Genomic DNA, 22,104 nt, shown 5'->3' with positions numbered 1-22,104 from the left:
TCCCCCGCCCCGGCTCCTGCCCCCTCCCCCGCCCCGGCTCCCGCCCCCTCCCCCGCCCCGGCTCCCGCCCCCGCCCCCGCCCCGGCTCCCGCCCCCGCCCCCGCCCCGGCCCCCGCCCCCGCCCCCGCCCCGGCTCCCGCCCCCCACCCGCCCCCACCCCGCCCCCACCCCGCCCCCCACCCCCACCCCCCGCCCCCGCCCCCCGCCCCCGCCCCGCCCCCGCCCCCCACCCCCGCCCCGCCCCCGCCCCCCACCCCCGCCCCGCCCCCGCCCCCCACCCCCGCCCCGCCCCCGCCCCCCACCCCCGCCCCGCCCCCACCCCCCGCCCCCGCCCCCAACCCCCGCCCCCAGCCCCACCCCCCGCCCCCCGCCCCCACCCCCTGCCCCCACCCCCCGCCCCCAGCCCCCACCCCCGCCCCCACCCCCTGCCCCCTGCCCCCACCCCCTGCCCCCTGCCCCCACCTCCCAGCCCCCTGCCCCCACCTCCCAGCCCCCTGCCCCCAGCCCCCTGCCCCCACCTCCCAGCCCCCTGCCCCCAGCCCCCCACCCCCTGCCCCCCACCCCCCTGCCCCCCGCCCCCTGCCCCCTGCCCCCTGCCCCAGCCCCAGCCCCCAGCCCACGCCCCTGCCCCTGCCCCTGCCCCTGCCCCTGCCCCCACCCAAGTGATCCAGCGGGAAGGAACCGCGCTCCGGCGGCCGCGGGGTGAAGCTTTTGCCACCGAAGTTCATGGCGGTCGACATCTTGGCGATGACGTCAGCGCGTTCCGGCACGTCGGGTCGGGGCAGCGTCACGAAACGCTCCGTGACGTCAGCCTCCTGCAGCCCCTCTCTGGACAGGTAACCTGTGGGCTTCCATTCTCCACCTGTTTCTCTCAATGTCTTCGACATTATCGTGTGATTCCACTTCTGAGAAACAGATATAATTGTGTTTCTTAATCGGCCTCGCTGGCAACAGAGTAAGTGGCCAGCTGCAAAGTTAGTGGAATCTTGCTGTGTACATACAACAGGACTCTGGGGTACCAAGATTCAATTTATTGTCCTGTAATAAAGACAGTGCAATATTACACAGCATTTGTTCTCGTCTGCCACAAGGCAGATAGATTCGCCATCGGCAGAAATTGCCTGAAGTGCCTCTTACAGTCAGAGAAAGAGAAGCAAAAGAGAGTGTCCCCCACCCAGAGTCACCGAGTGTCCATGGATTCACCTCCAGCGCTCTCGCAGACCAAACCTTCAGCAGCCTGAGCTCCAGATTCAAACCTCCAACATGATCAGGAAGCCTTCATCGCCCTCAGCACCCGGTTCACATCCCGGTTCCAATACCTGGTACATCCCCCCCAGCCAGTTCTTGATCCAGTCTCCAGCAGCCCGCCGCCTGGCGCTAACCCCTCCACCGCTCAGGGAAGCAGTAGCCTGCAGCCTGCATCGGTTTCTCGCCGCCTGAGCAGCCACAGAAGCCCTCACTGGTCCGCTGCTGTGATCACCGTCCCGTGGCTCGTCTCCACTGCTTCTTCTCAATCAGGTGGGATGTTCTCCCCTTTTTCTGGTACCCTATGCCAGTCCTTCACTTCCCTGGAGTCTGCAACCCCTCGTAGCCGCTGCCAATCATAGGCGGAGACCCCTTTTGCTGAGGTAACTATGTACATAAATCAATTCTCTCCTCTCTCCTGTGACCATCCATATATATTTACCACCTTTTGTCTGTTGGTCTGTGCACCTCCCCCTGCCCATTCTCCCCAGCCTTTTAATTCAGCACTTGCCTGCTTTTCCCTTATACCTTGAAGAAAGCCTCAGGCCCAAAGCATCAGTTATACAGTAAAGTCATAAAATCCAGACTGCCCGGGGATTGGATCAGTCTGGGTTTTCCAGATTGTTGGGAAGCTCAAATTTAAGGAGGAATAAAGAAGATGCAGATTTCAGATTTATTGTCAGAGTACATACATGACATCACATGCAACCCTGAGAACCTCCTTCCTGCAGGTGAGGCAGATCATCATTTACTGGTAGTGAAAAAAAACTGAACACAGCATATTCATGTAAACAAATAAAGAACTGTTAGCAGGTAACGAAGGTAAACAAACTGTGTGCAATACAGAGAGAATAAAATAAATCAATAAAGTGCAAAACCAAAAGTCCTTAAGTGAGTCCCTGATGGAGTTTGTCGTTGGGGAGTCTGATGGTGGAGGAGTAGCAACTGTTCCTGAACCTGGTGGCTTGAGTCTTGTGGCACCGAAACCTCTTTCCTAATGGTTGCAGTGAGAACAGAGCGTGTGCTGGGAGGTGTGGATCTTTGATGATTGCAGTTGTTCTCTGATGGCAGCATTCCCTGTAGATGTTCTCGAAAATGGGGAGAGTTTTGCCTGTGATATCCTGGGCTGTGTCCACTACCTTTTGCAGGCTTTCCGCTCAGGGGTATTGGACTGTGATGCATCTGTGTGTCTGTGTCTAAGTTGGGAGCGGCTATGCTTGGCTCAGGTTGCAGACTCTGGGGTAGAAGCGGACTGGTGCAGGGCACCAGAAATGGGGAGAACACACCCACAGACACTGAATCCTCTGAAGGGACTGTCTCTTTTGCTTCTCTTTCTCTCGTACTGTCAGGGGGTGCAAGGCAAGACTAATGGCAAGTCTTTGTCTATTTTACGGCAGGCAGAAGGCAATTTCATGTAATTTTACATGTTCTGTTCCAATTACCTGACAATAAAAGAATCTTGAAGAGATTCTCAACACATTAAACAGGCACCTGGATAACACTTGATGAGGTGTCTTTACATGGCTATGGGATGGGAACTGGGAGTAATCTAAGTAGATCCACTTATGTCTGGTGTACTCAGGATAGTGAGAGGAGCCTCCTTGCATACAAAACCATGTTTTGAGGATGAATAGAAAGGAATTTTCATGTTGGAATTTGCCATTTCCAAGATAATGAATGTTGATTTAGATTTGGACAGGAGAGTTTCTTGAAGCTCATTCAGAGTGGGTTGTTTGAAGACACAAGACTTCCAGGACACCTTTGGAATACTTGTGACAGAAGGTATTTAAACATACTGTGGTTTCTATATCAGATAGTCTGTTGGTGTTACACCTATGGGAAGCAGGGATTATGGAATTAAGGTGGGTGTGGTGTGGATTGGGGAGGACCAAGTGGCCTCTCTGTCTGGAACCTAATTGGAAGTCGCATCACTCTGCCCACCCATTGGTGCACACCTGACCATTGTCCCTTTAAGCACCTGGTGATTACCTGGCCTGGACACAAGTTTACTGTACTCTGAAGTCCACCATGTGCAGCTTTCTCTTTTTCCTGAGACATGCCTTGCTGTGGACGGTGCTAGAGGAGTCGCTGGAAAGGTGTGTTCTACATAGGGATCGGGCTGTTTTATACTGTCGATAGCGTCTGAGCCATGTCCATGTTAGACAAGGAAAGGCAGGTTGTGTATTGTAGTCCTTGGTTGTGATAAGCCTGCACAAACAAATTGCTGGTGTTGGTAGTATTAAGCCTGATGTGACGGTTAGCACTGTGTTGTGTGATTGAGAATACTTGCGTGTTATCACTGTTGCGAACCCCTTACGTGTGTTTCAATAAAGATTATTTCTGCATTCACCCCTATTCTTTGAACCCACCCAACTTTACCCTTCCCACACAACACAAGCAATTGGAAAATACTGAAGTAAGTATTGCTTCCTCTTGCCACTTCAAAATAGAGGAGATGGCTAAGTTTACTGTCAACTTTATTAGTTAGTATCTTTTCAGAAAAATTGTTCAATGTACTGGAGAATAATTTATCTGTTTTCAAGTTCATGCTATGGAGATAAACCCCATCATAATTCCTCCCCCAATCACAGATGACAATTCCAATGTATATCAACATGTAGATGCTGAACACCTGAGGAATATTGGACTTGGTGTCCTGGATATTAGAAGCCTGTCTCACCTTTGAACTGACTACACCCATTGTGGGCTTACAGTCACTCAACTGAAGAATTAAAAGCATATTTTGCGTCTCAATGCTTAGAGCTCTGCAGTAATTTTTTTAAATTTTCCATGTGCTGCTTCTCTTTTCAACTCTGCCTTAAATAGTGAAAGTTAACCTCAGAAGCAGAACTGAGGTGGCTAACTAGTCAAAGGTGCTGAACATACCTTTGACTTCAGGGTGAAAAACATGGCCATGGCCGCCTCTGGCAAATGTTGTCAAGTATTTCAGCACTTGGAAATTGTAACATGGCGCAAATGCAATGGGGTAGATGTTCAGAATTCAGATTTATTGTCGGAGTACTCACATCCCATCACATATAACCCTGAGATTCTTTTTTCTTGCGGGTGAGGCAGAATTGCCACTTTTTGGTAGTGCAAAAAAAAACTGTACTCAAAATATTCATATAAACAAATAAATGTAAGTTTAGACCTACAGCACGGTAACAGGCCATTTCGGCCCATGAGTCCGTGCCGCTCAATTTACACCCAATGAACTTACACCCCCAGTATGTTTTGAACGGTGGGAGGAAACCGGAGCCCCCGTGGAAAACCCACACAGACATGGGGAGAATGTACAAACTCCTTATAGACAGTGCGGGATTTGAACCCTGGTTCCAATTGCAGACACTGTTAAGGCGTTGTGCTCACTCCTACGCCAACCATGCCACCCTAAGAAATGTAAACAAATTGACTATGCAATAGAGAGAAGAAAAAAATAATAATTGAGGTGAAAAGTAAGAGTTCTTAAATGAGTTCCTGAATGAGTTTGTTGTGGAGTCCAATGGTGAAGGGGGTGGCAGCTGTTTTTGAACCCAATGGTGCGAGTCTTGTGGCACCTATATCTCTTTCCTAATGGCAGATGGATGTTGTTTCATGGTCCAGGCACAGGGGTGCAGAGCAGCCCTGGCAGAATCCCATCTTCTGGGGCCTCCTTCTTTCACTATTCTGCACAAGTCCGGAGTGTTCCACCACTGACTGGGAACGGAAAGAGTAGACATGGGTCATCTGGCCCTTTGTCATCAAGGCCATCAAAATATAGAATGTAGGAATGGAACATAGGCGCCTAATTGTAAAGCATGAGACGTGTTGTGTTTTGGGAGGTCAAATGCAGGAAGGAATCCAGGAAATGGCAGGATCCTTTGGAGCACTGATGTATAAAGGGGTCCAAATCCCTGAAAGTGGCCCCACAAGGGTAGTAAAGAATGTGTATGACATATTGGCTTGAATTAGCTGGGGTGTTCAGTATAAAAGATGGGAAGTCATGGTGCAACTGTATAAAAACTTAGTTCAGTCACACTTCGACCTAATGACAATGTAATCAACAATAACCTTGTACTCAATGTTACTAAAACCAGGGAGCTGGTTGTTGACTTCAGGAAAGGATCTTGTGATCACTGGGGGGGGATCAGAGGTGGGGAGGGTGAGCAAATTTAAGTTCTTGGGAGTCACTATCTCAGAGGATCTTTCCTGGACCCAACACACAAATGGCATCGTGAAAAAAGCACGTCATCACCTCTACTTCCTCAGGAGTTTCCAAAGGTTTGGTATGACACCAGTAATCCTGGGAAATTTCTACAGGTGTAAAGCCCTCCAAAAGGTAGTGGACACAGCCCAGGACATCACAGGCAAAACCCTCCCCACCATCGAGAACATTTACAGGGAACGATGCCGTCAGAGAGCAGCAGCAATCATTAATGACCCCCACCACCCAGCGCACGCACTATTCTCGCTGCTGCCACCAGGAAAGAGGTATCGGTGCCACAAGACTCACACCACCAGGTTCAGGAACAGCTGCTCCCCCTCCACCATCAGACTCCTCAATGACAAACTCAATCAGAGAATCATTTAAGGACACTCACTTGTGCACTTTATTAATTTATTTTCTTCTCTTTCTGATGCACAGGCAGTTTGTTTCCATTTCTTTATTTGTGTACATGTGTACATAGTGTACAGTTTTTCTTCGCACTACCAATAAGTGGTAATTCTGCCTCGCCCTCAGGAAAAAAGAATCTCAGGGTTGCATGTGATATCCTAGAAGAGTGAACAGAATAATACAGCACAGTACTGGCCCTCCAGCCCTTGATGTTGTGCCAACGTACATATTCCTACCCAAAGAAAGTACTAAACCCTTCCTCCCTCGTAACCCTCTATTTTTCTTCCAGCCATGTGCCCGCCCCTAATGTTTCAGCCTCCACCACCACCTACCTCAGCAAGGCATTGCAGGCACCCACAACTCTCTGTGTAACCCCTGATGTCGCCCCCAAACTTCCCTCCCTTCCCTTGGTACACATGTCCCCTGGTGTTTGATATTTCTACCCTGGGGAAAAGGTGCTGGCTGTCCACCTTATCTTGGATTCTTTGTCTGTACTCTGACAATAAATCTGATTCCTGAATGAACCATGAACCACAGACAGGACCTTACTTTGACTTCTGAGACTTTTTATTTCTTTTGTCAGGTAGTTAATAAAATGTTTGCTCTGTGAAGATACCGCAAAACAACAGTGTTCATGTCAATACGTTCTGATAGGACAGTTGACTTGACTGATGTCTGCAGTGGACTTGGTGTGATGTGGCAAATGAAACTTGGGACCCCCCCCCCCCCCCCAAATCTCAGGAGCCAATGGCTTGGGAAGAGGAAACCGAATTGTGAGCGCACACAAAGGATTGCAGGAGATGACTTCATCCCAAGCCAATAGTTGAAGCATTGGCTGCCTGCCACTGGGGTTTGCCACCAGGGGGCGGGCAGGAGCGCTCGGGGCGTATTTCTGGCGGGGGTGGGGGGGGGGTAGAGGTCCGCCTCCTTTCCTCACCAGCGCAAGAATGCGGAACAAGTTGCAATTGAGAGCGAGAGGGCAAGTTTGCAGCGCTGGCAGCCGCTCGGTGACCGGGCTCCACTCTCCCCACTGCCCTTTCCGTTCTGTGCAAAACGAGACCTAACCCGAGAGGTGGCAGCCGGTGCAACTGCAGGAGGGGAGGCTTCTCTTTAGGTTTTGTTTTCCATTTGCTTTGCAAAATTCCTCATTGTGAAATTCACTTTAAATCAGGGGGTTGGAGCTCGCCGAGTCTTGCCAGCGAGGGAACTCGGTCCTCTGCAGCTCCGGAGCATGGCGGTCGAAAGGAACAGGAGGGTTTTGCAGGATTTTCAGTCCAGCCCAAGCAACCAGACGTGTGCGGATTGCGGAGCGGCGGGTGAGTGTTGGGGAGGCTCGGGCAGCGCCTGCTGTCAGGCACCTGCCTCCAGCCAGGAAGGGGGGGGGGGTCACGGTTGACATGCACGGCGTGTGTGTGTGCGCGCGCGCCTTGCCTTAGGTAATCTGTCGGGGGATTTACCGGGAGGAGGAGGGGGGCGATCTCCTCCCTCTCTCCCTCCTTCTCTCCCTCTCCCTCCTTCTCTCCCTCTCCCTCCTTCTCTCCCTCTCCCTCCTTCTCTCCCTCTCCCTCCTTCTCTCCCTCTCCCTCCTTCCTCTCCCTCCTTCCTCTCCCTCCTTCCTCTCCCTCCTTCCTCTCCCTCCTTCCTCTCCCTCCTTCCTCTCCCTCCTTCCTCTCCCTCCTTCCTCTCCCTCCTTCCTCTCCCTCCTTCCTCTCCCTCCTTCCTCTCCCTCCTTCCTCTCCTCCTTCCTCTCCCTCCTTCCTCTCCCTCCTTCCTCTCCCTCCTTCCTCTCCCTCCTTCCTCTCCCTCCTTCCTCTCCCTCCTTCCTCTCCCTCCTTCCTCTCCCTCCTTCCTCTCCCTCCTTCCTCTCCCTCCTTCCTCTCCCTCCTTCCTCTCCCTCCTTCCTCTCCCTCCTTCCTCTCCCTCCTTCCTCTCCCTCCTTCCTCTCCCTCCTCCCTCTCCCTCCTTCCCTCCCTCTCCCTCCTTCCCTCCCTCTCCCTCCTTCCCTCCCTCTCCTCCTTCTCTCCTCTCCCTCCTTCTCTCCCTCTCCCTCCTTCTCTCCCTCTCCCTCCTTCCTCTCCCTCCTTCCTCTCCCTCCTTCCTCTCCCTCCTTCCTCTCCCTCCTTCCTCTCCCTCCTTCCTCTCCCTCCTTCCTCTCCCTCCTTCCTCTCCCTCCTTCCTCTCCCTCCTTCCTCTCCCTCCTTCCTCTCCCTCCTTCCTCTCCCTCTCCCTCCTTCTCTCCCTCTCCTCCTTCTCTCCCTCTCCCTCCTTCTCTCCCTCTCCCTCCTTCTCTCCCTCTCCCTCCTTCTCTCCCTCTCCCTCCTTCTCTCCCTCTCCCTCCTTCTCTCCCTCTCCCTCCTTCCTCTCCCTCCTTCCTCTCCCTCCTTCCTCTCCCTCCTTCCTCTCCCTCCTTCCTCTCCCTCCTTCCTCTCCCTCCTTCCTCTCCCTCCTTCCTCTCCCTCCTTCCTCTCCTCCTTCCTCTCCCTCCTTCCTCTCCCTCCTTCCTCTCCCTCCTTCCTCTCCCTCTCCCTCCTTCTCTCCCTCTCCCTCCTTCTCTCCCTCTCCCTCCTTCTCTCCCTCTCCCTCCTTCTCTCCCTCTCCCTCCTTCTCTCCCTCTCCCTCCTTCTCTCCCTCTCCCTCCTTCTCTCCCTCTCCCTCCTTCTCTCCCTCTCCCTCCTTCTCTCCCTCTCCCTCCTTCTCTCCCTCTCCCTCCTTCTCTCCCTCTCCCTCCTTCTCTCCCTCTCCCTCCTTCTCTCCCTCTCCCTCCTTCTCTCCCTCTCCCTCCTTCTCTCCCTCTCCCTCCTTCTCTCCCTCTCCCTCCTTCTCTCCCTCTCCCTCCTTCTCTCCCTCTCCCTCCTTCTCTCCCTCTCCCTCCTTCTCTCCCTCTCCCTCCTTCTCTCCCTCTCCCTCCTTCTCTCCCTCTCCCTCCTTCTCTCCCTCTCCCTCCTTCTCTCCCTCTCCCTCCTTCTCTCCCTCTCCCTCCTTCTCTCCCTCTCCCTCCTTCTCTCCCTCTCCCTCCTTCTCTCCCTCTCCCTCCTTCTCTCCCTCTCCCTCCTTCTCTCCCTCTCCCTCCTTCTCTCCCTCTCCTCCTTCTCTCCCTCTCCCTCCTTCTCTCCCTCTCCCTCCTTCTCTCCCTCTCCCTCCTTCTCTCCCTCTCCCTCCTTCTCTCCCTCTCCCTCCTTCTCTCCCTCTCCCTCCTTCTCTCCCTCTCCCTCCTTCTCTCCCTCTCCCTCCTTCTCTCCCTCTCCCTCCTTCTCTCCCTCTCCCTCCTTCTCTCCCTCTCCCTCCTTCTCTCCTCTCCCTCCTTCTCTCCCTCCCCCCCCTCTCCCTCTCGTTCTTCACCACCCCATCCCTGAAAGCGACAGGGTGCGGGTGTGTTCCTTCTCGCAGGCGAGTCAGTGTGGGATAGGGCGTTGTGTGGGTCTCCTCCTGTGGAAAGGAGGAGGGCCGGGTCAGCGGCCACATGAGCAGGGAGTCAGTCCTCCAAGCCAGCCGCTGACCAGGAGGTATTGCATTGGCCTGTGCGGGGGAGAGGGCTCATGCAGTCGGGGCAGAATGGCCTTTCCTGCACAAAATTTAAAATAAAACCTTGCCCTTTGCAACAGGGTAATTCATAGGGATACCTAGAAACCCCCCTCCCCCTCTCTGCTCACCCCCTTAACGTCCAGTAAACATGTCTCTGATTTTGTTTTCTCTTTGGGAGGGGTGCTTTGGGTGTTATTTTTGTCCCACGGCACGACTCCTGGCTAAAGATAGAGTTCGACGTAGCGTTGTCAGAGCAGCACCAGCATATTTAAAGTGGAGGTAAAATACTGGCAATTTATCTTCAGGGCTAATGAGATCCCCTTCAGAGGAGGAAGGATGTTCATTTTATTCACCCCTTTCCTCCAGTTTAGAATCTTTTCACACATTGTGACATTCAGATTAAATTTTAAACTGTTCATGATATCAAATTGACGTCAAACAAATGGGTGATTTTTTTTTTAAAATTGTGCTCATAAAATTGAGGCCTAGGGACAGTTCTAAGCAGACTAAACCTGATTTTAAAAATTACAAGCATCAATTTCCTGTTTTGCAAACATAATTAAAATTTAGTACTGGATTTCACTGCAATGTGTGTAGGCTGGAGGAGACACTTCATGCAGGTGAAACAGCAGGTTCAATTAGGAACAGGTGCAATCACTCTCTGCTGAATGAGATCATGGCTGATGTTCATATCTTGTCGACTTTTCCCCTTCATTCTCCACCTCTCTTTTCAATGACTACGTCTCCTTTGACTTGGTCCTTGAATTTATTCAGCAATGGGGCCCTTGGAGGCACAGATTTTAAGGGATCTCTCCTCATTTTCCACCAAACGCGACCATGCCCTTGGCCCCCCAGAGGAGTCTCCTCCTGCCTGAGAAACCAATACTCCTGAACAAGTTGCACATGGATGTCCTCATCTGAGGAGGCCACTTGGTGCAGTTGCTTTTATCAGTCATGGTGACCGAGAAATTGGTGGACTGCTGTCAGTGCCAGACTGGTTCATTGGGCATCAGATATTCCTCCCCTGCTCTGGCCTGCGCTGTGACACCAGGCCTGCTGTGAAATGGGACAAGCAAACTCCTAATGAGCAGTACCCATATATGAATAAATAAATGTTATGATTATTTTTAAACAAGGCCCTTCAATTTGTTCCACTTCTCATAATATCCAAAAATGTAGCAATTTCAAACTAATTTCAGTCCTGAAAGAGGTCATGATGCCCATTATGTCAGGATGGATTTCCACTGCCAGTTCCTTCCCCCTCACCTTTTGCTATGTCCATCTCATTATCTTTGATTTCTGACGCTTCCCTAAAGGATATCGTACAGTCACAAATGTGAACTCCACCACTGGCATCGATGGGGGGGGTGCGCACCGCCTCATGTGACCTCATGGGGTGGGGAGAGGGGTTGACACCAAAATGACTGTCTATAAAATTTTTGTGCAGTGTTTCAAACAGAAATTTATTATTTTTTATAAAAATATCTGTGTGGTTAGTTATAAAACCAAAAACATTTTTCGTAAACCCAACTTGCGTGTATACTTACAAGGCTGAAGCTCCACACTCATTTACTTTTTGAACCTTCTAATGTGCTCCGGTTAGAGCTGTCATTATTACCTAATTACAATGACGCTTCGAATTATGTGGTGTCGTCTGCAGGCACTACGGTGCAAGGGGGGTGACATCCTGAGTTTCCGCAATGGATGACACAAACCCTAGTGATACCACTGCTCTCCTCACACCTGTGGAATGAGAGGGAATCTAGGTTGACCTGGAGAACGTCCAAACTCCACACTGGTCGCTCGTGCTGTGATAGAGCAGCACTAACCGCTGCAGCACTGCATCCCCAACCAGCACTGAGCTTTTGTAATCCTGTAGTACTCTTCCCATGGGATGTCTGATGCCCTTTTGAGAGTTATTTCATCTTCCATTGGAAGCTCCTGCATGTGAGGATTACAAGAAATTTGTGGTTACATTTGTAGTTGACCAGCCAAACGTTTTTGGCCTTTTGAGTTCAAATCCCAATGTAGCAGCTGGGGAATGCAAAATCAAATAGTGAAACAACCTGGAAATCTAAAAGGAAATGTTAAGTGTTTGTAACAGTGGGAATGAAATTGCTGGATTGTGGTGAAAACCGTGAAACACGAAAGTCTGCAGGCTTTCCCCCAGCACAGAAATGCTGGGGGAGCTCAGCAGGTCTCGCAGCATCCACAGGAAGTAAAGATACATAACTGACAATTCGGGCCTGAGCCCTTCTTCAAGACAGGCTGGGGTAACAGACAAAAGGCATTACCTTATATTTCGGTGTATTTGCAGCACCCAAAAAAGGGCTAGACGAAAAAGGTGACCTTAAAATTCCACTCAATTGGTTCCAGACCGCACCCTACAATAAATTTTTAAGGTGCTGTAACAGTGTTGCGCTTGCCACTACGTTAACCATGCCACCCATCATTTTCTAAATTTCTATTGGGTCCTCCCGCTGACACAGCAGAGCATACTACCTGTTTGCCCCTCTAATAGCTCACTCATGGACTAGATGGGGGCAAATTGGGTATTTCTGTCCCCGTTTGTGTTCTTACTTAAAGGACTGGAGTGTGTCATTGTGGACCCTGTAGGTTTTAACTTTATCAGGAACACCCTGACAACCCAGCATCCGATTGTTTGGAAATGGTGCTGTTCTATCGTATGCAGACAGGCTTTTTCCACTGATTTAAGCAAGAGAGCATGGATTGAGATTAAAAGGGGAAAAGTTTAGGGGAAACATAAGGGGGGAATTTCTTCACACAGAGGGTGGTGGGGGTGTGGAGTGAACTTCCGGCAGTGGTGGTAGAAGCGAGATCAATGTTAATATTTAAGGAAAGGTATATGGACGGGAGAGGTGTGGAGGGTTATGGGCCAAATGTGGGTCAGTGGGACTAGGTGAGAGAAATGTTCGGCACGGACTAGTAGAGGCAAACTGGCCTGTTTCTGTGCTGTAAATGGCTATTAGAAAGGAAATTTTATTGTTTTTTAAAAAAAAAACCACACACTTCTAAAATCCTTCAAAATCACTATCACTGTGAGGCAAAGAACTGTAAGCACATCTGGAGTCTCACTGTTTACACTGGTATCGTACAGATCTGAATCTGATGAGTCGGCTTTCGCTTCATCGTCAGTGCCCCACAATAAGTCTCCATAGCATTCGTTGCACTGGAGGTGACATGCTTTTTGAAAGATTTTATTACAGTCTCTACTTTCATTTTTATCCCAATCTCAGTCAAAGCAAGTATTTTTTTTGTGGGGGGGGTGGGGTGGTCATCTTATACACCCAATATATGATAAAACCATATTCAGGTGAAATTGGGGACCTGTCTTATCTGATAGTCATCTTCTATGCTGAACTATATGGTAATTGGATTTGGACAGGAGAGGGAAGGAGGGAGTTGATGGGGGGGACAGGGATTCTATGAGTGCAGAGCTTGAGGAAAGGAGACGGAGGGATAGATGGAGTTTTGGGGGGGGGGGGGGATGAGGTGGGAGCTAACAGAAACCAGAAAAGTCGACGCAAATGTCCTTCAGGGAAGGTAATACTGCTGCAAGAAATGAGAAGGTGGAGGGACTCAGCAGGCCAGGCAGCACCCAAGGAGAGAAAAGGACAGTCGACCTTTCTAGTCTAGTTTGGTAGTCCTGCCAACATTCTGTCCACTTTTCTCCATGGATGCGTCCGACCTGCTGAGTCCATCCAGCTTTGTGTGTTCCAGACTGTTGTGTTCACTGGGAAATGTACTGCTTTGACTGGTTCTGACCCAGTCTGAAGGGTAGACCCTTCAGAATTCAAATCAGATTTATTGTTATGAAATTTGTTGCATTGTGTCAGCCGTGTGGTGTAGAAGAAGGTGCAAAATCATTATAAATTACAATTCAATAAATACAAGATTTAAACTATTAAATAACTGGTGCAGAAGTAGTGACCATCACTGTCTGGTACAGAGGTGCCAACGCTCAGGACAAGGAAAATCTCCAGAGGATTGTTAACTCAGTCCGTGATGTGGGCACCAGTTTTCATTCCTTTGGGGGTGTCTGAAGTAAGTAGCCTCAATCCTCAAGGATGCCCTCTTCACTCTGCTACCATCGGGAGAAAGGAACAGGAGCCTGAAGACAAGCACTCAGGTCACAAGGGCAGCTTCTTCCTGAATGAACAATGAACCACACACACGGCCTCACTTTGACTTTTTCTTGCACTATTTTTATTTATTTTGTAAGGTGGTTTATATAAATACTTGCACTGCAATGCCACTGCTAAACAACAAATTGTGAGACTTGTGACAATAAATTCTGATTCGAGGTTCACTGTCCATTGTAAATCTCTCGAGTTCAGAGGATCTCGGGATGGGGAACAAACACTGGGATTTCCATTGGTATCTATGACCTCAATGAAAACACTTGTACATGCAGGGGACCTATTTACTGCACCCAGTGCACCCATTGTGGCATTCTCTACATCAGAAAGACTGATCTCAGAGTAGAAGATCACTTCACTCAGCAACTCTGCTCCGTTTGCAACCACAGCGGCCTCCCAGTGGCCATCCACTTCAATTCTGGGTCTCACTCCCATGCTCGCATGTCTGTCCATGGCCTTATGTACTGTTCCACCCTGACCACCCATAGATTGGAGGAACCACACCTTATTTTCTGTCTGGGCACCCTCCAGCTACGTGGCATAAACATTCACTTTTCTGCTTTCCATTAAACCTGCTTGCCTTTTCTTCCCCCCCCCCCCCCCCACTTTCCTGTCTTTCAGTCCTTTTACCCACCCAGCCCAGACATCCCTCCTCCTCCTCATTGCTGCTGTCCCCTCCCTGCTTTCTCTACCTATCATCTCCTGCCTTTGCCACCCCTCCCCCCCATTCTTTTGTTTGGATGCCTACCGGCATTTTCTCATGCTTTGATGAAGGGCTCAACCCGAAACGTCGGTTCTGTATCTTTACTTTTGCTGCAAAAAGGACATGGTTTGACCTGCTGGGCTTCTCCAGCATTTTGTGATTTTTTATCTCAACCATGGTGCCTACAGAATTTTGTGATTTACTACATAAATAATGTAGTTCACTGCAATGTGTTTATTTAAAGAAAATTCTCTTGTCCCAGTTTTTTTTTCATCGTTTAACTTAAATCTATCTCCTAATCACTGATTATGGTGCTAGTGAAAGCTTTTGTTTTCTCTGTGCAGTTTTTGATGAAGATGAAGGTCTCTGGAATTTTCACTTCTCTCTCACGCAGAGAAAAAAGTTTCTCCAAATATTTAAAACAAAGGGCATGGGCATTCAGGGTTTGGGAGGGGAGCTTGAAGAGGTGCGAAACAAGGGAGTGGTGGGTGATTGGAGTGGGCTGCCATGGGTTGTGGTGGAAGTTGATGCGATAGTAGCATTGAGGTTTCCTGCATGAATCAAGATTCAAAGTTCCTTTTATAGTCACGAAGGGCTCCACACACACCTCACGCAAACTGACATTGGATAGGAGATACCATAGCACTTGGGCCCTTGCATCCAGATGGGACAACGGTTTATTTCCCTCCAAGCTATCAGGCTCCTGAATTCCCAGAACATGTGTGGATAGTGTACTATGGACTTTCACTGTCTATATCTTAATATTTTAATGTGTTTAACTTCTATTCTAGCTTATATTTATGTAACTGCTCTGTGGTCCTGGATAAATACTATATCGTTTTTACCGTGCGTGCATGGTATGAACGATAAATAATGGTGACGATGTAATAATACATTAAAAAATGTTACATGCATGATGTGCTTTAACTAGAGCCACCTTAAAAAGTCACTGTATATGTGTGAAAAAGAAATAGTGTACATCATGGCTAATGTGATTTATGGTGTGAAAAATAAAAAATTTAAAAAAAACTAGAGCCACCTTTAGAGTTGTCTGATGCCCCTTTCACTCAGAGAAAGAAAGAGTCCCTTCAGAGTGTCCTCCAGCTGGATTCACCTCCATTGCTCCCTCAGCCTTTGCAACTGCACAAACCCCTGATCAATCCATTGGCAACCCGAGCTCCAGATCCAAATCTCCCACACAATCAGCAAGCCTTCAGTGGCCTTTGTGGACCCTTACTGCGCTCAGTGCCCGGCTCTGATACCTGGTTCCCAAGGGGCAATGTCCAGCAGCCCATAGCCTATGAGCCCCGACCACAAGTGGGCCACAGCCCGGGTGGGTCCCTTCGCTGCTGGGGCCCTTGCTGGCCTGCTGCAGTGGTCACCTTCCCTGTTGGGTCACTTCCTCTCCTTCTCAATTTGGGTGGGGGGGGGGGGTTGGTGTTCTCCCCATTTATGGTGCCCAGCACCGGTCTGCTGCTCCCTGGAGTTTGCAAACGCGCTGCCATCTTGGGCACAGACCCCAGGGTTGCAGAATTTTACTTGCAATATTCTGCAAATGGAGGGATATGGGCCACGTGCAGGCAGAGGAGATGCTCGTGTTCAGCATGGATTGAAGTGCCTTTACCTGTGTTCCATTCATTTCTGGTTGAGAATGGGTGAGACTTCAGTTGGTGGAGCAAATTTGCTCTTGTAATGTAGTGGCACTTTGATTTTTTTTGATATTTGATATTGTAGATAAAATCAGGTGAGGCATCGATGGGATGGTCAGCCAGCACCTTTTTATCAGGGCAACGACATGTTTAAGGTGATTGGGGTCAAGTTTAGGGGAGACGTCGGAGGTTAGTTCATTTACACAGAGATTCGTGGGTGCCTGTAATGCATTACCAAGGGTGGTGGTGGAGGCTGGTACAATAGGGACATTTAAAAGACACTTGAATAGGCACGTGGATGTGAGAAATATAGAAGGTTATGGGCGTGCATTTGGGAAGGATTAGATTGTTGTGGAGAGTAGATTTAGCATAGCCTTATGCTGAAGGGCCTGTGCTGTAATGTTCCACATTTTGCATCGTAAGCAGGTATGTTAAAACAGAAATGTGATACATGGACTTCATGCCTGCATTGGCTTGTAATGCTTTGCAGAAAAATTACAACATTAAACCAAATGAAGGATGCTTAAATTATACTCAATGAATCCATCAAGTAGCTTTCTCAGGCAAAAATGGGAAATTGTGGACCAGTTCTTGTCTCAAGCCATATAACTGGCGTTTGCCCCTTTAAATATACCCAGATCTGTGCACAGGCAAACGCAAGCCTGGAATGATGGATTCAGGATGGCAAACTGTTCTCTCCTCCTCTGGGTTCCACGTGGAGTCCAGTGGCATCATTCCATTGTTGCCAAAAATTCCCTGTTGGTAGTTCATGAGAGAAGAGTGGAGCAGAAAAGGATGAAATCACAGTGTAAGACATCAGGTTCTTCAGCTTGACTTGTCTAGCCCTGTTCATGCTGATCCTGCTATCCTGATTTTGGCCCGATGCCTGCACCTTTCCTGATTGTACTTGACTCTCGTGGCATAGGACACACCACCCTCAGAAAAATCTGCTCCCTCAGATCTCCCCTCTCACCTTAAACCTATGCCCTCTAGTTTAAGGCTCCAAGTTAGTGAATTGTCACACGTATAGACAAGAAGTTCAATTCCCCTGGTCAAGAGTTTTCAGAGATCAATTGATATGGAGCAAAGGCAGCATAATTGCACTATTCTGATGTTCTTGAATCTGATGGTGTGCGATTTCACCCTCGTAAATCTTCTTCCCGACAGGAGAAGAGAGTGTGGCCGGAGTGGGGTGAGTCTTTTAACATGTTGGCTGCTTTCTGAGGCAGCGCGAGTCGCTGGAGGGAATGAGTTGGCGTGTGTAATGATCGGAGCTGTGTTCACAACAGTGCAATTTCTTGCAGTCTTGGGTGGAGCTGTTCCTACCCCACGCAGTGATGCGCCCTGACTGGATGCTTTCAATGGTGAGCCCGTGGAAGCTGTTGGATGCTGGTTAGCAATACCACCCCATCTCGCCCCCTTACTGAGAAAATGCCAGTCAATGTTGGGAGTTAAAATCGCCCACCACTACAGCACTCTCGCTCTCATATCCTACTGCTATTTGTCAACATATTTGATTTTTATCCCCCAAAATTATTTTGACTGTTTAAAGGCCTGGAGGAGTGGCTAACTTTCTATGTACCATTGCTGTATTCTCAGGCTATCTTCTAATTTCCAGGTTGACATAATACATTTTTTTGCTACAGCTAAGGCTATCATAATAAATCTTTTTTGTGCTCCATCCAAATCGAGTCCAAGTTCTTTATTTCTTGTATTACTTAGAAGAAAGATCTCTGGATTTTTTGATATGTTGCTTTTTGTGATTTCATTTAATACCTGATTTAGATCTTCCCAAAATTTTTCCACTCTCTCACATGCCCAAATTGCATGTACTGTTGTTCCTGTTTCCTTCTTGCAGCGAAAACATCTGATACTGTTGGGTCCCATTTATTTAACTTTTGGGGCGTGGTGTATAGACTGGGAGATCGCTTTGTTGAGCACCTCAGCTCTGTCTGCTGCAATAGCGTGGATCTCCCAGTTGCTACCCATTTCCTTGCTGACATGTCTGTCCATGATCTTGTGCACTGCCAGACTGCGACCACCCGTAAATTGGAGGAACAGCACCTCATCTTCCAACTGGATGACATTAGTATCAATTTCTCTGGCTTTTGTTAAAACCCCATTGTCTCTCCATTCCCTGTTTGCTTTCGGTCAGACATAATAAATTCTCACCTAGTCGCTTATCACATCCAATTAACACCTTTTGTTGGTCTGGATTCCTCCCCCATTGTTTGAATTGACTTCCTGATAGAGTTAAAAAGGACACATGAGGACCATTTTTCACACAGAGGGTGGTGGGTGTATGGGACATGGCAGGGATGGATATATAGAAATCTACAGCAAAGTAAGGCCCTTCACCCCACAGAGTAGTGCTGACCTAATAACCCACACTAACAACTGCCAAAAATTTCCCTACGACATAACCTTCCATTCTTCCCAGTTCGATGTACCTATCTAATAGTCTCAAAATATCTTATTGCATCTGCCTTCACCACCATTTCCGGCTGTCAGTGTTCCCTCTAAGCCAGTGAATTCTCAACCTTTTCCTTTCCACTCACATTCCACTTTAAGTTATCCCTTTGCCATCGGTGCTCTGTGATTAGTAAGGGATTGTTTAAGGTGGGATGTGGGTGGAAAGAAAATGTTTGAAAACCACTGTTTTAATCATTCCTAATTGACTTGTTATGTGGACAGTTTCAGAACTCCAAAGGAAATGGGCCAATGGCAATTTTTCTCAAGCCAAATATTTAAGTAACAATTGGGACTAGAGCAGTGATTCTCAGCCTTCCCTTCCCACACACATCCCACCTTAAGCAATCCCTTACTAATAATCACAGAGCACCGATGGCATGGGGAATACTTAAAAGTGGTATATGAGTGGAAAGGTTGAGAACCACTGCTCTAAGCTGTACCTGTGCACATATGTTTTGCACCAGAGAACAAAGGAAATTGATGTGCGCACAAAAGGTTAGTTACCTAAAATAAAGTAGTAATTAAAAATTATACTTATTGAATGAAATCCTACTTGTATTTTATTAAAACATGCCAATACAGTTTTATTAGCCATGAGAGAGAGGCTATGCCAAAATTATCTTGAAACAATTTCAAGTTTACATTTGCACATACTTTTGTCACAGGAAGAAAAAAATTGCATAACGTAAGATTTTTGAACAGATTGACTACTTTAAAAAAAAATTAGAGGGAACATTGCTGGCAGCACCTTCCATGCACCCACCACTCTCTGTGTGGGGGAAAAACCTGCCTTTTGCATCCCCCCCCTGTACTCCCAACTACCTTAAAACCATGCCCTCTTGTGTTCAGTCCCAGGAAAAAGCTTCTGGCCATCCATGGGATCATCTGTCCAAGATGATGAGAGGTTTAAAAGGTTTGTACTAAACAGGTCAAAAGGACCAGTTGGTCAGCATGGATGAGTTGGGCCAAAAGGCCTGTTTCCATCTGTGCAACTTTCAGATCAGCAGTGTATCACCTCCTCCCTTTTGGGGACCACCCCACCAAGTAACAGCTGAAAATACTGTGACCATGAGCATGAAATTGCCATCCCTGCCCTCCCTTCAGGCATTGCAGTCATAACTCTTGTCATCTCATCCATTCTACCTGCAAGCCTCCTTGCATTAGAGAACATAATGGCTAAGCATCCCCGCTCTCTCATTGATCGTCAGCCTATATCTTCCCAATCGAATTGCTCGCTCCATTCACCATATCCGCTTCTTGCCCCCCCCCCCAACTGCATTGTGATCTGTGGGTTTGATGTTTATTTCAGTATCATGGAGCAAAGAGGAAGCTTTGACAAAACCCCATGGTGCACCAGAGAAGTCATTCCCCTCAAAACAGTGGCACCTGAGTACTTAATCGTCCTTTGGCCGAGCAAGACAAATCCACAGGGGTTGCAGATAAAGAGCCAGTCAAATCTGTAAGGTCAGGAATTTCAAGCAGGGTGACCAGGGGTGAGTTATAATTACATATTGGTTTGATGACCTTCATACACTTGTGCTTCCAGAGCTTGTATAGAAATGTGTCTGTTTTACTGCAGTGTGTGTATATCTCAGTTTGACTAGTCAATTACCGGAAGACAAATATGTGTTCAATGAGGTGTTCAAACTCACGCTGGTCCATTGATGCTACAGACTGCTCATTGTGAAAAACGAGGAACCATCACATTTCTAGTTTTGCCTTCAGCTGCTCCCATCCCCCAATTCCCTGGTAGGAGACCAAAACAAAAGGCCAGTGAACATTCATGAAGAACAAGGTTCTTCTTGTCAGCAAAAATGACAAGATAAATTGTAGTGGTAAAGACAAGGAGTTCAGCTTATTTTGGTCTATCGTTTGTTCAAGGATGTTGAGAATGACCTTTATCCTTTCTCTCTTTCCTCCATTTCTTCCCCCACCCTCCCCACACCCCCTCTACTTTACACACTTTCCCACTGTGGGCTGGGTGACCTATTAAAATGATAAAGACCATCAAGTCTTCCCCATCATTCAATCATGAAGTGATCCATTTCCCCACTGCCCAGCCTTTTCCCCATAACTTTTGATGCCCTGACTCAACAAGAACTTAAATACACCCACTGACTTGGCCTCCACAACAAATTCCACAGAAATTCCTCCACATCTCTGTTCTAAGTGGATGTCCTCCAATCCTGAAGTTGTTCCCTCTTGTCCCAGACTCTCTCGCTATGAGAAACAACCTTTCTACATCTACTCTATGCCTTTCACCATTCAAAATGAGGAGCCCAAAACTGCTCACAATACTCCAAAGAGATCTCGCCAGTGGGTGCCTTATAGAGCCTAAACATCACATCCCTGCTCTCGTATTCTATTCTTCTTGAAATGAACGGTAGCATTGCATTTGCCTTCTTCACCACCGTCTCAACCTGCAAGGTTACCTACTGCACGAGGACTCCCAAGTCCCATTTCATCAGGGTAATCTCAATTTTCTCTCTTCTTTGGCTTGGCTTCGCGGACGAAGATTTATGGAGGGGGTAAAAAGTCCACGTCAGCTGCAGGCTCGTTTGTGGCTGACAAGTCCGATGCGGGACAGGCAGACACGATTGCAGCGGTTGCAGGGGAAAATTGGTTGGTTGGTGTTGGGTTTTTCCTCCTTTGCCTTTTGTCAGTGAGGTAGGCTCTGCGGTCTTCTTCAAAGGAGGTTGCTGCCCGCCAAACTGTGAGGCGCCAAGATGCACGGTTTGAGGCGATATCAGCCCACTGGCGGTGGTCAATGTGGCAGGCACCAAGAGATTTCTTTAGGCAGTCCTTGTACCTTTTCTTTGGTGCACCTCTGTCACGGTGGCCAGTGGAGAGCTCGCCATATAACACGATCTTGGGAAGGCGATGGTCCTCCATTCTGGAGACGTGACCCATTTGATGCTGTACAGCAGAAAAGTATTGTAGTGCCATTTCTCTTGATGGGTCAGTTCCTGATTGTGGGAAGCTATGTCTCAAGCATGCCTGGGTTTTTAGGTGGAATGGCTTGATTGAAAAGAAAAATGGCTTAATCTTCTGTAACTAGAATTAATCAAAGGTCAAGTTTGGTCTGTGGGGTAAGTAGTGGGTGTGATATCCTTGTGTGGCAGCTATCTTCCCAGAGTGCAGCACATCCTGTGTGTCAAAGATAAAGTTTGTTCTCTCCAGCTGTAAATTGTGGGAGTTGTTGTCCTCCAGGAGACAGAAGTAAAAGAATTTCATGGTTGTTACATTCTAACTCTAGTATTGCGTGACAATAATGGAACCTTTACCTTTACCATGGCTGAATTACAAACCGGCTGAATCGAGACTCACACTCCCTCTAACCAAGTTGCATGTTGATGCAGTTGGCCGACTGCTGTTATCAAGATTTTGGGACAATTCTCCAGAATAGTTCATCTGGAAATTGGACTGATCTTTTGGGGTGGGACGGTAACCCTATACCTCTGCTCAACATTTTTTTGAGCTGCTTAAGAACCTCTGACTCCCTAATTCCCCATATCGAATTATGGAGCACAGTAGCATCCCACTGGTCCATGATAGCCATAGGACCATAGCACAGAAACAGGCCTTTCGGCCCTTCTGTTCAGTCCCGAATTATTATTCTGCCTAGACCCATTGACCTGCACCTCCCATCTATGTATCTACTCAAATTTTTTTTAGATGTCAAAATTGAACCCACATTCACCACTTCAGCTGGCAGCTCATTCCACATTCTATCCACTCTCTGAATGAAAATGTTCCCCA

The 22,104-nt window shown here is 48.4% G+C and overlaps 2 protein-coding genes across 19 annotated transcripts in view; one reads left to right on the top strand and one right to left on the bottom strand.

The window, feature by feature from the left end:
- cox19 (cytochrome c oxidase assembly factor COX19) overlaps window positions 1–768 on the bottom strand; it is a 4,469-nt gene extending 3,701 nt beyond the window's left edge. For both annotated transcript variants that reach the window (XM_069905915.1, XM_069905916.1), the window contains exon 1: window positions 659–768. In XM_069905915.1, the coding sequence (XP_069762016.1) occupies window positions 659–740 (82 nt within the window). In that variant the 5' untranslated portion in view covers window positions 741–768. The remainder of the gene's footprint in view (window positions 1–658) is intronic.
- The window catches only part of LOC138747034 (arf-GAP with dual PH domain-containing protein 1-like), a 160,931-nt gene continuing 139,489 nt past the window's right edge, over window positions 663–22,104 (top strand). For 13 of the 17 annotated variants that reach the window (XM_069905894.1, XM_069905906.1, XM_069905908.1 and 10 more), the window contains exon 1: window positions 6,744–7,155. In XM_069905894.1, the coding sequence (XP_069761995.1) occupies window positions 7,071–7,155 (85 nt within the window). In that variant the 5' untranslated portion in view covers window positions 6,744–7,070. The other 4 variants (XM_069905895.1, XM_069905896.1, XM_069905910.1 and 1 more) reach the window with 4 other exon arrangements.

Source organism: Narcine bancroftii, chromosome 12, assembly GCF_036971445.1.
Source record: "Narcine bancroftii isolate sNarBan1 chromosome 12, sNarBan1.hap1, whole genome shotgun sequence".
In the NCBI taxonomy this organism is placed as follows: domain Eukaryota; kingdom Metazoa; phylum Chordata; class Chondrichthyes; order Torpediniformes; family Narcinidae; genus Narcine; species Narcine bancroftii.
The sequence above is the reverse complement of the archived record's forward strand: the minus strand, read 5'-3'. Positions and strand labels throughout refer to the sequence as shown.